General features: G+C 37.4%; 1 protein-coding gene across 1 annotated transcript in view; it reads left to right on the forward strand.

Moving 5' to 3' along the window:
* The first annotated feature begins 13626 nt into the window (after nt 1–13626).
* The window catches only part of acj6 (abnormal chemosensory protein 6), a 347966-nt gene continuing 342548 nt past the window's right edge, over nt 13627–19044 (forward strand). Inside the window, exon 1 of the mRNA XM_067156310.2 lies at nt 13627–13767. Coding sequence (XP_067012411.1) covers nt 13627–13767 — 141 coding nt within the window. The remainder of the gene's footprint in view (nt 13768–19044) is intronic.

Below are 19044 nucleotides of genomic sequence, written 5' to 3' on the forward strand. Positions count from 1 at the left end.
TATGAAAAGGCAGGCCGAAAAACGTCTCAAGAAGTTAAGGCATAAGAAATTTCGAGAACCTTTGGAGGTTGGAACCTATGTTCTTGTAAGAAAACCAGCCGTGTCTTGTCCTACGGAAAAATTCTATTCCAAGTTTGCACATTTGTACATCGGGCCGTTCAAAGTTATTGAAGCACTGGGCAATAACGCTTATAAAATACAGAGTTTAGAGTCCAACAACATTGCTATTTTCAATGCTTCAAGTCTTAAACAGTACAGTTTCCCGATCGTTGAAGAGGAGGAAGTCAATATCATCGTGGAAGACGAAAGAAACGGAGATGCTTGGGATGTTTATTCGCTGACCGACGGATCAGATGACGAATGATGAAGTCCAGACAGGATTCGAAGACAGGATATGGTATAACAGTATCTTAAGACCAGAGTTATTTTCGTTCATTTTAGACATGATAAAAGAAGATTTCATTGAAGAAGAGAATTATGATAAGATCTGGCATGAACATGAAATTTCTCCTTTCATACGAAATTTCATTTTTGAGTAGAGGAGGAATATAACCTTCCAATGAATGTCAGGATGAGATTGGTGGTCACATTGGAAGCTTATGTCGAGAAATGATGTCAATGAAATCTTATGTCCGGTTATCACACCTCCAGATGAATTAGAGGGCAGTTGACTTGTATAATTACGTGAACGGCATCGCCGAATTGAAGATATCAGCAGATTGATAACCAGCTCTAAACCCCGTGGTATCTTGGAAATGTTGGTAGATAGTTAATATTGTGAAACATAGGGCAGGATTATATGAATAATACGTATTCTTCAAGCAAAGTTTTTGAAATGCATGAACGGCAGAATATCTATGACAGAATGTTACTGAGGGCCATGAAATATGTAAACAATAAATTTATATGAGAGGGCCATACCTTGTACATCTAGTCTCGCACGATCCAACGATCGAGATGAAGAAAGGAAACTGTCGATTACTAACCTAAATACGAGGCGGCAATTATTAAATAAGTTCCTTTACTAATACAGCTGATTTGTACGAGATCATCTTACATTATGTGTCAAATGTTTCCAATTGTCAGAAACATATGGGAGCTAGAAGCTGAGAAGAATTCTGAAAAGCAAACCGTCTGCAATTATTATGTTGTAGTAGAATCTGTTTTGTCTCTGAAGAAGTTGATATACTCTAAATCTGCATCTCAGAAAGATCGGAAGCAAGAATTCATAGGGAAAAGATTGTATTGAAAGGAGTTATTAAAGAGATATTGGCATATTATAAACATACAATATTGTAAAACAAGATATCTTGTTATTGAATGAAAAGGCAAGTGTATCGCTTGAACTGTTAAAATTGTATTAAGGTGTATAAACTTGTTCTAATTGATATCTCTAAGTTTCAGGTAATATGGAAACGTCATCAGATATTTATTCAGATACAATGTGTGCACGTATCAACATGAACAACTAAAATAGAGGGACCTCAAAGGATCTGATCTGAAATGTGATGGACAATACTTGATAATGTTATTGAGTGAGAGCTGAACTCGGAAGGTGACACCGTCGTGGAGCAACAACCCAGGATGAGTACTTGAATATCTTATACATATTCCGCCACGTAATTGCTTATTGTAGTTGTAGAGTAGTATTTATTTTGTTGTCAATTTTGACATGAACAATTTTAACTTGAAAGCGACCGTTATTTGTTGGACATTGCGTTGTAATATTTATGATCGTTACGTCTAGTGTGGTGAGCCAGACTACGTTGTGATAATATGCGATAGTTGTGTAAGATTTCTTTAATGTTTGCTAGCAAGGTTTTGCGAAAGTTTCTTCGACATGGATGTTATTGGTACCGTAATGGTGTTATGGTAATGAACGTTAATTTTAACCTGTAGCTCAGAATACCTCGGAGGAGCTCGGTATTTTGCGACGTGCGATTCTGTGGTCTTCAAAACGTTATGTGCTTGTGTGGAAATACAGTGTTTGATAATAGAAGTGTGATACTATTGTGGTGATATGGAATTAATGCGGAAACGTATTTAGTAATTTTACGTAATTGCCTGAATAGATTGTTCTTTAGTATTGTGAATTCGCTGTGCATGACGAGTTGTGCGATGTAATAAGGTGTTAGTTACGGTAGGATCTTTGAAAGTATCTACGTGGATAGAGAGATGTGATGATTATAGACGTGTCATTAGGATTGCGAATTTTATAATGATGTTATGTGAAGGTCCTGATGATAGTATTGATAGTAGGAAATATGTTGGTCATGCGTGAATTTTGATGTTGTCGTGATGAATAATTTATTTAGGTACGAGGCCGTATTTTAGAATAATGTTATAGGATGTTGCACTCACGAACACTAGTAGTTGGTCGTCACATTTATCCTATTTAAATACAAGATTGACCAGAGCGCACGATTTTAAAGGGATGTTTAGGATCTTCGCAAGATAATCGGTAACGTAAAGATATTAAGGTCATGTCGTAAAGGAAATATGATCTTCTATGGTAAGTAAACCATTTCTTTGCTAGTTGGATTTTGTAGATCATTTGAGTTGACGCCTAGTGCTAATGTAGTATTCCAGGTCAACGTCGCAGTGGTATCCGGAGGCGCAGAATCAACGTAGTTAGACAAGGTTATTGTAGATGTTGCAATGTTTCTTGATTTTTTTTATCTAGGTGCGGTCACCGATGAATGTACGAGAGGATCGAGTCTGTCTTTTAAATGCATCATTTTGATTAATGTTACATTATGTTATGATCCTGTGTCTTTCAAGCATTTCTATTGCATTTGTGGTGATTTTATGAAGTTAGAATAACGGTAATTTTCAAGTTGCTAGATAGACAGATACCGACATATAACGCGGTGATTTTTTTTAAAAAAAAGAAATGACGGAATATTATGAGATATTTGGGTAGGAAATAGCATTCTGAAGTGGATGATTCTATGATTCCCAGTGATTTATTTTGAAAAATGCGAGATTGATAACTGATCTTTCCATGTAAGCCTTCAGCAGAGGGACACTTTGTCTCTTTTGGTTTCGAATGACGATGTTGTATTTATTTGTAACAAGAGCCTGAAGTTAGGTGTTTATTTTTCAAGTTAACAGAATATTTTCCTTCCTATATTCGTTTTGTGTTGCCGATAATTTGTTCTTAATGTAATTGATACATCTGAAGTTATTTTAAAATCATTAAACGGGAGATCCTTCCATAATTAAAACATTTTACGGAGTTCTCATTTAAAGTAGCGTAGGAACATTAGGATAGTTATTTAATTTAGTATAAGATTAAATGTTGGTCAATGTGTCTCGTCGAATATGCCAATATCTTCGATCTCTTAATACTCTATTGCGGAACACTCACGTAATTTAGGCAGAAAATGATGATTACATTCTACGTTAAAAGCCACGATGATAACAGTCCACTTAATTAACCTGTGTCCCAACTCGTCGGACTTGCACGTCCCTTGAGTGGAGCCTTCATGGATCTCCGACTGCATTGCTTCGCCGCGGCTTAACCCAACACTGAGATACAAAATTAAAATTTACAACACGGTCACAGGGACTGCTGTCAGGGCACAATACATACATACATACATACATACATACATACATACATACATACATACATACATACATACATACATACATACATACATACATACATACATACATACATACATACATACATACATGCATACATACATACATACATACATACATACATACATACATACATACATACATACATACATACATAAATAAATAAATAAATAAATAAATAAATAAATAAATAAATAAATAAATAAATAAATTTAAATAAATTTCTATCAAACGTCGTATATAGAATCCACCTGCCCTTCGGTACGTTTTAGGGCCAACATTATTCCTAAATCCCTGAAAGGGCGGGGTTTATAGGAAGATCGAAAGAGTGATTTTTACCCTTCCACAAAATATGCAGGACCAACATTAATAGAAGTGTACTAGCCTTAATGGAAATCAATTTATAAAACCTTTTTCTCGTGTGCACCTTTTCGATGGGAGGATTAATAAGGGAGATATAATTAACGGATGGTTTTTCAGGCTGTCATGTCACTTCAAGGTGGGTTAACAGGAATAACTAAAGAGTCATTTTTCTCTTTTCTGTAGAACAGATGATAAGAGAGGTTATCGTCAACGATTGGTTTCATGTGTCTCCACCCGCAGCTCCTCTCAAGGTTTCAGACAAACAACAATATGTAACCGAGGAGCAATGGGCTATTCCCACAACTTCGTAGCGTTCAATAAACTCTCTGCTTTTCCTCATTCTGTTTGGACTTTGTTCAGCTTTATCGTACTTCACATTATTGCCATGTATTTTCGTTGAAAAAATATGAGTTTAACATGCCGCATTAAACTTTCGAGTACAGGCATATTACTTAGAGTAAATTCATGAAGGAATCGTGTAATCCATTACCAATTCCTGTGCAAAAGAAATGTACAAATTCCAGTCTTTAATAAGAATCATTATGAGCTCTGTTCCTCTCATTGTTTGTGTTTCCACCACAGTTGAAGCACATACAATTGCAGTTCACTTGTAAATGTGTATGCAATTGTTGCAACAGAAATCTCAACAATTTAAGTATGGTTTGATACGGGACAAGATCAGCTGAACGGTGACAGACAAAGGCATCTTCTGTATAGAGCTCTACCAACAGTATTATTGTTGTAATTAATACCGAATTATAATTAAAAATACACGAATAATAGGTCACTCAATATAGTATCAGTTAATAAAACAACCCACGGGTCTAGGCCTTCAGACAAGCACCTCAATGTTGAAAACATCCTAGGGATATGAGCTACGATTTTTAGGTAAATAAAATGTAATAAAGAACCAGAGAAACAAGGAAATGCCATTGGGTACTTGTTTCAATGATGGTGAAATCCTGACATTCACCTCCCGCGGTACATAGGGGGCAACGACTGCATATAAAAGTAATATTTTATATGCAGGCGGCTAACGAATGAAGGGACCGATTATCTCCCGGTATAAGGTGATCCCCTATACCAAGTGCCAACAGTCCCTTTGAGAGTGGATGAGCGGGTATGGGTAAGGGCACTCTATTGTCCTGGGGACAAGAAATTGTTCCCAAAGGCGGAGGAACCGGTTTGGTCAACGGCATTAGGATGCAGAAGGCAACGGGAAACCACTGCATTAAAGATCCTGAGATATATTCCAATAAATCCACATGGCATGGCTGCAACGTCAAGATCGGAGCTGGCCGTGTGGATCGTCTACCTCCGTTTGGAGACGACGGCTTAAGAAGAAGAAAGTATATGTTCTTTATTTATTCCTAAAAATACAATCCTTTTATTATTAATCGTTATCCGGTCGATTAGATTAGCACTTCCTCTTTTCCTAACACTACGAATGTTAGTGTGAGTCAATGTAGAGTTTCACTTAAGTGTCTATAACCACATTCGGTGTGGACACTTTTCAAAACATCAAAAAACGCCTGAGGGTATTCAACCAACGAACACATTAAAGAAATAATTATGTAAATAAGTTCATTAGGCTGGGATTTGAATCAAGAAGAATGCGAGTAAAGAAACAAGCGATTTTTTCGAAACTGAATTTTGGACCGAAAGTGATTTTTCGAATGTTTTTAGTTTGATAGAGCTGTCCAAGACTCACAGTTTGAAACCTTTCCGTACCATTTAGCCCTTCAAATTTCGGCACAATTGAGGAAATTGCTTAATTGCACTTTTTTTTGTAGTACGAGGGCCCCTACTTTGTATGCTAAGAAATGTTTTCAACCTTTAAACAGGTAACATGGAATGTTTTGAAGTTGAGAAAAAATCGTATTGGATGCTTCAAGAATAGAATACATTCTGAGATATAAAGTGTCACCAACTTACAGGAAAGTAGGTTGTGAGTTATACAGAAAGATCAAGCTCTGATCATGACGAAACATAAGTGAAAATTGTGGTTACGAGAATATTAATACTTTCTGATAAATCTGATTTAGAAAAGTACATAAAATATGATTTATGGAATTGTAGTACTCCAATGAGATTGATTAATGGTTTCAATAATAACGCCATACAAAAATCCTTTACCTTTAAAGTGGAATAAAATAGCACCGTATTACACGTATGACCCGGAAAACACTTCCTTCTATGTTAATGACACAAATTTCGCTTCACATTTTTCTATATTACAATTACATGTTTTTGACCTGATAAAACTAGAACGCAATTCAAGCTCTAACATCGCGTGAGGGCTGCTAACTTTGTCTCTTACTGGACTTCCTACCTTCAGGAATGTTTCTCAAAGGGAATATTTAAGTCCTCAATAGTAACGACAAAAGCAAAAGTTAGACTTTATAATTACTGTTTTTGTCGAAGATTAAAAAAATATACAGTCAGAAGTAGGGACACGATTGTACTGTAGTTATTGTTGTAGTTCTAGAAGTACTGTAGGACCCACGTTTTAGTTACTAATCCTCCTGCAGCGTGTCGCATGCAACGCACGTGACATTAATGGTTGTATGCTGGGCGAACATATATATGCAGCCCGCGTAGCAGGATAGCGGGTAGCAAATATTCCAGGCGTCCACATAGGTTATTCCGAGCTGCGCGTCAGAGGACTCTAGGTTCAATTCCAGGCCGGGTGGAGTTTTTAGTCGCGTCTGGTCAATACATTTAGCTCTATAAGAAGCGCAACAACACAAATCAATCTCTTGGAAGAAATAGCCAACAAGACAGGTTCGAGAATCTCCGTAGAAAAAGCAACATTTATTACAAACATCAAGAATGCTCCAAACGTTTTGACAACAGATATTGGTCCAGTAAATTCAAATTCATATATCTGGGACAAATAATTCAAGAATATGGTTTAGACAAATCTGCAGTAGAAGAAAGGGTACACAAGATGGGAAGAGCATAATATGGTATCACAAAGAATTTTTATAACAAAAAGTGCCTATCTAAAAATCTGAAAATAAGGCACTACACTACAGTGTTGAAACCGGAATATTTATATGCATGTGAATGTCTGGTACTAAACTATAGTTAGATAAACTTGAGGTACTAGAAAGGAGAATCATGAGAAAATCTTAGGCCCTGTGAAAACAACAGAAGTATGGAAATTAAGACCTAATGATGAAATATACTGGAACATAGAAAACATAACAGAAACAATAAGAAAAAGGAGATTGCAATTTTTCGGACATATTTACATAATAGATGATTCCAGATTAACAAAACGGATTTTCAAGTACCTATGGGACAAAAAGGCGACAAGTAGCTGGATTCAAGAAGTAAAGCAAGATTTGGAAAGAAGTAATATAAGAGAAGAAGAAATTATGGACAGAGAAATTTTTAGAACGAGGATAGTAAGTATGGAAGGATTCCAAGGAAGATTGACAAGAAGCCTGGTGCGAATTGGTACGAGGACAGAAGGAAACAGCATAGTGAAAGGATGAAAGAATATTGGAAGGAGCGGAAGAGAAAACAACAAAGCATGAAGAACTGAACTGAAATTGGCACATGGTCCTTAGCAGGCCTCATCGGAAATAATAATAATAATAATAATAATAATAATAATAATAATAATAATAATAATAATAATAATAATGAAGTCAAGACACATTTAGAAAGAAACAACATCAGGGAAGAAGAAGCAACAGGCAGATGAAGGAGTATTGCAGGACGCAGAAGGAACAACAAAGAAGAAGATGATGATGATGATGATGATGATGATGATGATACTTGTTGTTTAAAGGGGCCTAACATCTAGGTCATCGGCCCCTAATGGAACAAAAGTAAGGGCAATTTAAAAGTCCAAAATCCTCCACTGACCAGAATTCAAAACGTGAGGACGAAGAATTAATGGATGGATATGAAGTGAAAACAATCAGTTGACCCGACCCGCAATACCTCACATTAGCGTTAAACAATTGTATTACTGACCAAGGGACTACTTCTAAGGAACAATATAGAATCGATGATGCTTGTAGTCTAAATAGGTCCAAAATCCAGCTCATCGGACACTCATGATGGTACTTATCGCTAGGAAAGTAAAACCATGGTATTTGTCATGTTGCGGTGCTAATCAAAAGTAGCGTAGACTCGCGGTATTCCACATATTATGGTACTACTCACAGGTAATGTCATGCACCCATGTAACACAGACCTTTGGTGTTTCGCACAATGTGTCGCTATTTACAGGCAACGCAAACCTATGGTGTTCTTCACATAAGTTGACTAACCACAGGGACTCTCCCGTGGTGTCGCTCATATAGTGGTACGAATCACAGGTACTGTAAAATGCATTCTGAGCACACACTGTCAGTACTAATCACAAACCTATTGTGCAGCTAACATAGTGGTACTATGCGCAAGTAAAAGCGACCCTTGGTGTTCCCTGCGTGGTGGTACTAATTACAAGTAGTATGTTGTTGTTTGTCCAACCCTTGTCCCGTTTCCCTACGGGGTCGGGTATGAGGTGAGATGAATTTGTCGTGGCGGATTTTTTATGACCGGATGCCCTTCCTGACGTCAACCTCATCAGAGGAGTTAATGGGAGATGAAATGAATGACGTGATATATGATAGTAGGGAGAGGGTGAAACCCGGTGCCGGCACATAGCCTACTCCTGTCGAATAGCACCAAGGGGTCTGCTCAAGGCTTAACGTCCCCATCCGACGGACGAATCACCATCAATAGCGTCATATGCCCTCACTCCATATGAGCACTGCGGAGAGGTTTGGAATTTAATCCAGGCTTTTGGCACGCAATCTAGTGATTAGAAATTGTATACCACCACCTCCCCTACCCTGCCGGCCAACATTCTGATGGTGAAAATTTTTTCGACCAACGGGACTCGAACCGGCTAACCTCGGTGTTAGACCGTTTTAGACTTCAGCGCCTTAACGATCATGGCCACCAGGCGGGCACTAATTACAAGTAGTATAATGGTTCTAATTCCATAATTCCTTGGTCGCACCTTTTAGTTGTCTCTTACGACAGGTAAGGGATACCGTAGGTGTATTCTTCATCTGCGTCCCCCACCCACAGGGGGTGGAACAACTAAGGATGAAGCATTAGAATTGTCCTGTGGTCCCTAGAAGACACTAACGGAGATAATAATAATAATAATAATAATAATAATAATAATAATAATAATAATGAAACCCCACGGCACTTAACGCCCTTGAGAGGGCTTTGGCCTGCCCAGCGACCGCTGCTCAGCACGAAGGCCTGCAGATTACGAGAAGTCGTGTGGTCAGCTCGACGAATCCTCTCGGCCGTTATTCTGGGCTTTCGAGACCGGGGTCATCATCTCACCGTCAGATAGCTCCTCAATTCTAATCACGTAGGCTGAGTGGACCTCGAACCAGCCCTCAGGTAGAGAGAAAATTCCATGACCTCTCCCGGAACTGAACCCGGGGACTCCGGGCGAGAGGCAGATACGCTACCCCTACATCATGGGGCTGGCAATAATAATAATAATAATAATAATAATAATAATAATAATAATAATAATAATAATAATAATAATAATAATAATAACAGCTTTACGTACCACTAACTACTTTTCCGGTTTTCGGAAACGCCTAGGTACTGGAATTTAGTCCCGCAGGAGTTCTTTTACGTGCCGCTAAATCTACCGACTGGAGACAGACGTATTTGAGCACCTTCAAATACCGACGGAGTGAGCCAGGATCGAACCTGCGCTGTACCGTCTGAGCCACTCAGCCCGGCCTTTAGCTCTGTAACTATGTTTTTGTGTTTACCTTAAAACATTTTAACGCACAACACAAAAATATATTTCCACCACAAAAACACGCAATGGCAAACACATTCCTCCATATGGGCTTGGTGTTGAGAGAGGTACCTAGCCGTAAAATATGAATTCTGACCTCAAGTATTCGTAAAGAGCGCATTGTTCTATTTGACTCTTCACCGTCCATATTTTTGCTGTTGTGGTGCCTCTTTATGGTGTTTTATCACGCTTATGTTCTAGGAACAATGATTATTGACTGATAGACTTTTTCGAAATTGACAAATTGCTCAATAATTGTAGAACTGATTTTCAGTCAGAGGGTGAAGATTCATTTTGAAATCAAATATAAGGGGCAGTCAAACTGAAACTGAACACCCGCCATGGCACACATTTCGCTCAAAAGGTGGCAACGATATATCGATAATGCCATCGTTGTGATTGGAGAACTGTATGTGTGTGTTCGTCCAGCTGTAGAAATGGAGGCAAGCAATGAAGAGCAGAGAAATGAGGTTCGTTGTCTGGTGGTGCAGCGCTATTGAAGACACTTTTGCAGAAAGTGCGATGCTCCATAAAGTCAAAATACCCTGGAATGCTGTCGGACTGAGTCATCCTGTTGCATGATAATGCTCGCTCCTATACTTCCAATCGAGCGAAGGCTACGCTTCAGCGATTTGTTTGAGAAATACTTTAACATCCTCAACAGAGCCCGAATCTTTCACCTTACGATTTTCACAATTCTGGGGAACTGAAGAAAGACATTCGAGGACGTGAGTTTCATTCGGACGAGGAAGTGGGTGTGATTGTGGATCCATTAGCGATCCACCTCTTTCTACAAAACTGGAATTGATCTTCTCGTTTCTAAGCTTTTGGTAATTACTTTTGTATAAAACCATTCCTTGGTCACGTTGTAGCAAGTGTTCGCTTTTCATTTGACTCTCCCTTATATTATGGAGGATATACGAGAAGACCCGTGCTGCTCCGCAACGTTTGTTATGAACATAACGTGTATTGATATGCAATCGCTCCATGCGCTGCCCCAGTACTTGTTTCAAATGCTTACTTTTAGGATTCGTATTATCTGATAATCATGTGTAAAGCGAATTTTACCGTGCGAGTTGACCATGCGGTTGGGATCGCTCAGCTGTAAGGTTGCATTCGGCAGATAGTGGGTTCGAACAGCAATGTCGGTAGCCGTGAACATGGTTTTTAGTGGTTACCCATTTTCATACCAGGCAAATTCTAGGGGTGTACCATAATTATGGCCACGGGCGCTCCCTTCCCACTCCTAGTCCTTTCCTATCCCATCGTCCCATTTTTATACGCTCTGTTTTGCGTCACACCGACACAAATAGGTCTTATGGTCTAAGAAAAGGGCTAGAAGTGGGGAGGATGCAGCCGTGGAGCGAATTAATAAATAACAATAATAATACCAATAATAATTATAAAATTATTATTATTATAGGTGGAAATGTAATAAGTAAAGCCCGGATTTTTATGCAGTAACAGGTTAGATTGCAAACTAATTTGGCAAGTAGGAGGTGTCGGCCACCCACTCTTCCATAATGTAGCAAGAGTAACATAAATTATAGGGGTTCTGATGGGCCGTACCTCTAATGTTTATGCAAACCTCATAGCATAATCGTTGTGAAGGTAGACTATACATGCTACTCGCTTCAGTAAGTTTGCATTCTAACCTATTAATGCATAAAAATCCGGGCTCTGGTAATAAGCAGTTTAGTTCATACCGACTTTTTGGTCTTAATGGCAGACTTTGCTGAAAGCCTGTAGTCTGATATCTTGGAACCTGAAAATATGTGCAATGAGTTTGATTTTAAAATGAGGCATTCCAAGACCTAAGTGATGTCAGTAGGTAGGAGTCCTAAGAGAACTGAATGTCAGGTTGGGAATACAAAGCTTGAACAGGTAGAGCATTTCAAGTATTTAGAATGCGTTTTCTCCCGGGATGGTAGTATAGTAAGTGAGATTGAATCAAGGTGCAGGAAAGCTAATGCAGTGAGCTCGCAGTTGCGATCAACAGTATTTTGTAAGAAGAACTCAGCTCCCAGACGAAACTTTCTTTACACCAGCCTGTTTTCAGATCATCTTTGCAATACGGGAGTGAAAACTCGGTAGACTCAGGATATCTTATTTATAAGTTAGAAATAACAGACATGAGAATAGCGAGAATAATTGCTGGTATAAACGAGTGAGAAGAATGGAGGGAGGGTAGTCGAAATGAGGAGATGAAAGCTGAGTTATGAATTAATTCGATGTACGCATAAACCGGATTCAGGTGTGGTGCAATGAGAGGGGAATGGAGAAGGGTAAGTTAACTACGAGAATAACGACATCGATCATGGAGGGTAAGAGAAGTAGAGGGTGGCCAGGACTACGTTGATTAGACTCAGTTGATAATGATTTAAGGATAAGAGGTATAGAACTAAGCCAGGTCAAAGGGTTGTTACAAATTGAGAATCTTAGTGAAATTTTGTAAATTCACAAAGGCTTACAGACTGAACGATAAGAGGTATACAAGTCTACAGTGAATGTGTCTTCTTCTCCTTATTATTACGGTATTCCTTACAGAATCATACAGATTCAGGTCAGAAATTGGCAATATTACCCAAGGTGAAATAGGGAAATAGAGGTAACCGCAAAAGACAAGACTGAGGAGGCTCTTTTTTATTTGACAGAAGTTTGCTTACTGAACTCTGAAAGCGACTATCCTTGTTCCCACTTCATCGGACCACCTGAATACTTCTCAGGGATTTATAATCGGTCCCAGGCAACGTAAGTCCATGGTGTTCCGCATATAGTGGTACTAATTTTAGGTACTGGAAACCTACAGCGAACCAGTCGCAAGTAAAAGTGACCGATAGTATTCCTCGCGTGATGGTACTAATCACAAGTATTTTCATGGTTCTTATTCAATCATCCCAAGGTCACCCCGTTTTTGTCGCCTCTTACGACAGGCAAGAGATACCGTGAGCTTATTTTTCGCCTGCGTCTTCCACCCACAGGGGGCTATGAAAAGATTAGTAAAAGACAAAATCCCTTATTTATATATCTAAGGGTACATGGGATATTCGTACCCTGTTCTCATTCACTCGTTTGTGGCATTGACTGTGAGCGGGAGGACGTAGCAGGTGCCCGCTGGAAGCACTTGACTCCCTCATCTCCAACCACATACACACAGCAAGTGTGTGTTTGTTCGTTCGTTCGTTGAGAGGAGATATTATGCCAACCAACGTAACGTGCAGAAAAATAACTACCAATTAAAGAAGAGGATAGTGAGGGCTGAAGAGGAAGGGGGAAGGTGGGGATGGACGGGCGAAGAGGGGTCAAATCAAATGTTCAATTAAATTTGCAACAGAATCTGTATGAGAGACCGATGTGGAATAATTGTATATGAGAGAGAGGAGGTTTGGATATAGTCAGCATTTCCCTTTCCCCCCTCTTCACTGTCAGTGTTCCCCTCTCTTGTAGCCTCCCCTCCCTCCTGCTCCCCATCATAACTCACCCTCTGTGTGTTGGGAGGAAGGAAGGAAGGAAGGGGGTGTATACAGCAGTAACCGAGAACTGAGGGAGATAGAAACAGTGAGAGGGTTTTTAGCTGCATGGAATGGCCGCTACTGTGGGAGGGCCGGCGCATGCGCCAGTGTGTGTGTCACGTGACGGCGGGAGGTGTCCGCCCCCGTGCTGTGCGAGGTAGTGGAGAACCTGTGGTGCACACAACAATACAAGAGGGAAAGGCTGGCTGGTAACAGTGTTATCGAGTAGGGAAAGCTTTTCACATATAGGAGGTGTTTTTGTAATAGTTTGTTAGTGCAGTGTGTGATGGGGACATGATGTATTCCCCGGACAAGATGATGAACGGGAAGCCGTCACTACATCCTCCAATCAGCGCTCCCAGTTCCTGTTTTCCAGGAAGATATTCGCCGACGTATCGTTCGCCGGATCCCATGCGACGCTGCATGCCTAATCCGTCGGTGAGTGCCTCAGTTCTTAGCATTACACACTCTAACCTTCACTGCCACGTCTAGCAGATCCTTATCTATACATCTTATGAGAAAATAGCAAAAATATAAACAAAACACTGAAATTGACAAGATAGTAAATAAATACTTATCAGTCCACGTGAAACGAGATGGAGATTTCCATATAATATTATTTAAAGAATACTAGTATAAAGTGTAAATTAATAGTGAAATAAATATTTGTCAGTCCACGTGAAAAATCTTCAACTAAATATGTAGCTATAATAAACGTGAAAAAACAACCGAATTTATAAAGTGACAACACAATAAGTAAGTATTTGCCAATATTCAACTGGACGGTTTCGTATCGTGTCCAAAACATATAGTAGAAAATAACAGTTACTAAAATTAGCAACGCAGTAAATAATAATCAATGAAATTAATATTGCTGTTCTAGTCAACATGACAGTAGTATCCAAGAAAAATAGCAGAGTTACCTTTGTTTACGATCCTTGAAAATCCTGTCCTTTTTATTCATTATAAACAATATAAAAATGCGACCTATATTCGTATAAAAATTAATTCGAAAATGTATTTTCTAATATCTAAAAATTATATATTTATCATGAGAAATTATCCGATTACAATGCAAAATAATCACTATACATTTATTTGCTGTTAAGGAGGTATCAATACATTAAAACGTTCCCGATAAAAATTTAACCTTTTCAGTACAGCTTTACCCATAATCAACATTTTGTAGAGAATTCTCTATTTATATACCGCACGTGATGAAAATGTGCTACGTCAGTGGACTGACACGTGAAAAGTTATTCGCATCTAATTTTAACTGTTTACGATAGGATATTTCCGTGTAAATTGATTTGAAAACGTACCGTCCTGTAGCAAGTATTCTCTGTAAGAGTATTCTACTGTATTAGAAGTATTTGTTGTAGAGTCATGTACAATCCGCAAAAATGAATTTAGCTTTGTATATCCCTTAACAAATATTACATAGCAAGCGAAAAAATATCAAGTCTCCTACAATATGAATTCCACATCATATACGATAAAATTATTATAATATTTGCACTAAAATTCTTTGCATAGTTCTCAGTGTGATTTCTACATATGATCTTTGAACGCAGGGTGTTTCAAACTGAGAATGGAAACACAAATATGTATTATGTATGTAAACAAAAACGTACACCTACGCACACACACATACTGCCATTAATGAATGTCAAAATCTGAAATTAGCACGTGTTAGTTTAATTGTTTGCAATCCTATACACTTTGCGACCATCCATGGGAGTGACTAAATATCAGTTTGTGTAACAATATAAGGTATTATTACCAAATATATTAATTCTTTAATCAGTATTTACTGGTTGGCTATTGTTAGCAATAAAATCAACTTAATTTCACTATACATTAATCCCAGCACTGTACAAGTTTTCTTTGTGTAAACGATTGAGTTACGGTGAACATAAACGATTTTGAAATTATATGAGTATTTTCAATCAGGTTAACTATGATTATTTTGAAGACTTTTAAGATATATATTTTACTGTTCATCAGAATTTGCATGCGCAGAAATTTATTTAATAACCTTTCAAGGGGTGATTTGTTAGATAGAGCTCAGTCTGATGTCCGATAATTAAGAAAAAATATATTTATTTTATGATCTGATGGCGTGCACATTTTTTGTAAGTGAAGTACTAAGATTGCCACACACCATATTATTCAATATCGGCGTTAGTTCTAAGAAAAAACAACCCAATACTCAGATAGTGTCGGTGTATGTAAAGTAATTCTTCTGATACGGTCACCATACACGCGATCAATTAAATTATAACAGACGAAAACTAATGGTTTGTCCAACAGGACATCATTTTCTTATATTCTACATTCGTTTTAATATCATTTGATCACATAAAAACAAACATAAATATGCTCTCCCTGAGGTAGTCTTGTTTAAGAACACCAATATAAATATTCTCCGTATATATTCTTACGTTGAAACATACATATTTACTCTTAATACATAAACACCATTACTTAAATAAATTATTAGCTTTTCATTAGAAAAAGAAAGAGAAACACACCGGTAGTATAATTAGCTCAAAAATTATCTCACGTTACTTATTTATAATATATTACTGATTACGTGTGAACGTTACTCCTCTACACCACAATACCACCATAAATCCATTAAGACCGCTGCCTTAGAATGTACATCGTGATTAAATCAGGTCCGCATATAGGTCAAAGAAAAAACCTCCACGAACTCACCCGTATAATCCATAACACGATATCTAAAATTTGTGATAATTTGTATTAGCACTGAGAATTGAAATAGACAAATATTATGTATTACCAGTATCATACATAAACATAAAATGAATAACTGGAGTTTTAGAGAACTTCTTGAATGTTCACTTATTCGCATCACTTTACACTGAATTTTACAAGGTCTATGCTGTCGTAATTATCAGGACATGTTCATAGTCTGTGAAATGAAATTCTTATCAGTTAGGATTCAGTTATAACTTTGCACTGTATTTCGCTTTTTTTAAATCGTCTACGGTATTCTTTGAACAGACGCTTCTTGATATTCACGCGTTTTACCTGGGCACGGAAGCATAATTATGCGTGTAAACAACTACGCATGCACACATTAGCATTAATGAATGTAATAAGCACGTAATATGTAATTACTTAATTACTTTACAATTGTAATTTCTCGCTATTCATGTGAATGTTATTTTGTCTTGAGGAAGGATATAAAAATGTTGTCTTCTCAACATCCCTGTTGTACTTAAACTTGTGTACTTCCTCAGGAGATAGACACGTGTGTTGATGGGCATGCTGTTTAATCATGTCCAGCGAATAAGTAGATTTTGACTAATTTCCCTAAAGCATCTCCTTTCAATTTATGTCCATATTTATTATCATAAGTTTCACACCCTTTTATAAGTGAACAAATTGAGAAGTACGTTCTATAGCTCCTATTTCTAATTCCAAAAAGTAAATCAGTATTTCGCTCACGTGCGTTACAGTAGCTGAATATTATCGATGGCCGTACGCAGTCCAGACCAGGCGTCGCATGTGTCTTATTTAACGTTTCTTGCGCTTTTTCACACAACTTCCTTAAGGTGGAAGTAGCAGCTTTTGACCAAACGCTCCTTTATTATGAGCAGTAAAAACGTATTGACATTTTCTCAATTAGAAAGGCTAGGTAAAATATCGAAGATATACGCCACAAAAAGTGGCAACTTAGTATGAAACTGTATTTTGAAAAGTGAGATTTTTGAATGAAAATGAGCAATTAGATGAAATTTAATGACACTAAGAAATACCCACGGAATATTTAATTATTTTGAGATTATCTCTAATTTGCAAGTGCCGTATAATGCGGAAAACTTGATTAAAAACAACGTTGTAACCGGGCAGTGAATTAATATGTATCTAATTATTATTCCTTGAAATATTCCTTATCGTGTAAAGGTGCGAAGTATATGTTTATATTTCCTGAAACTTAAAACTTGTGCTCTCTCTGCATAGTTAAAGAGAAGGACAAACCCCAGAGTAATCTGAAAGTAGAACATTCAAACAGCGTACTTATTGCAAACTGCTCGTAAATTATATAAAGTAGATAATACATGCTTATTACTAAATAGAACTAAGCAAAACGTTTTTGCACAATTTTTACTTATAAAATAATGTAAAAAAGATCGAAATACAAAGAAAGTAGATGCACTATTTCATAACTGAGCATCATAACATATAACTGAGGTTGTCAATATAATAAAACATATTTTATGAATTTACAAGCATAATGAGCTGCCTAATTCATAAAAATGTGATCTTTGTCTCTGAAAAGGTTAACGCTTGAAACGTGTATAAACATAATTTGTTAATTGGTGTGGTGCGGTCGATGATGTCTAACGGGACTCAAAGTTTATGTCAAGTACCAGAAAAATTCTTCTTAAATAATAGGGAGAAGGTTTATACATTGTTAGTTTGCGTTTGCGCATATAAGGAGTACCATTTTCAAGAATTTGACTTATTTTTGCAATAATATCACGAGAGGTTATCAATTTTGTTCCTTCTCTCACTTGAAAATTAGCTGTGTGTCGCTGTCTCCTGGGGAAATGGCCAGCTGCCATGACGTCCACATTCTTGTAATGTTCAAGTTTACTCAGGCACTTTCTCCGACCATACCTCGAATTATTTCTAACATGTAACTATTTGTTAGTAGGTTGTATCATCCCACAAGGTTCATTTGTAATTTGTCCTTTGATCGTCATTAAGGGATACAGTTTAAATAGATAAGCTACACTTTCTTCCCATATATTGTATTCACCTTTTATTTGAAGTACCGCATTGGTTTTTCTTCAGTTACACTCTATATATATTTTACAAATGCTTGTTATAAAGTCTTCGATTATTCTCCATTTTTGACGAACGATATTGGCCAGAATGATATCGTAATAACAGCGATCCGTTCACAAACTTGTTTTTGAGTAGTTCATTCTGTTCATGGTGATTTAATAGTTTAATTACAGCAGTTATACAAATATACAGGTGGTTCCACTAGGCTGCTCTTCCGTAATGTAGTGAGAATAGCATAAATTCTAGGGCTTCTTACGAGCTGACCCCCCCAGTGTTTATGCAAAACTCATAGCATATCCGTTGTGCAGTGTTACCCGCTTCAGTAAGTTTGCATTCTAATCTATTAGTGCATAAAATTCAGGGCTTTATAAAGGACATTTTTTCAAAAGGATACTGCACCGAGTTATAACATACGGAAGAAATGTAATATGATCTACTCAAAATAATTTAATCCGCAGTGTTAATTGAAATATGATTAGAACGAGTCTTTGTTAAATTAAATTTGCCCCACTGAAAAATCTTTGACAACAAATTATACGTCTGTTGATTTAGTATACATAAGTGATGATATTATGTTTATTGTCATTCGCATTATATCCTCAAAAATCGCTTGATAGCGTTAATGACCGGAATTTTGTGGTAATAACTTATGTGTATTTTGTTTCTTGCCTCCATATTGGGATGCTTTAAAGAATTTACAGCCAGGGTACCAAAGAGTAGAAATTGATTGGGTCAAATTTAGAGCATGGTGAAATTCTGTTATTTTGTAATTAGACTACATTGGGTGTTTAATTTTCTTCGTAGAGTCTATTGTTATTGTTTATATGGGAGCGGAATTAGAAACACTAGTAATTCAGGTTGATTTTCCAGAATGAACCTTACGGTTCCTGT

This window comes from Anabrus simplex, chromosome 12 (assembly GCF_040414725.1).
Source record: "Anabrus simplex isolate iqAnaSimp1 chromosome 12, ASM4041472v1, whole genome shotgun sequence".
Lineage (NCBI taxonomy): Eukaryota > Metazoa > Arthropoda > Insecta > Orthoptera > Tettigoniidae > Anabrus > Anabrus simplex.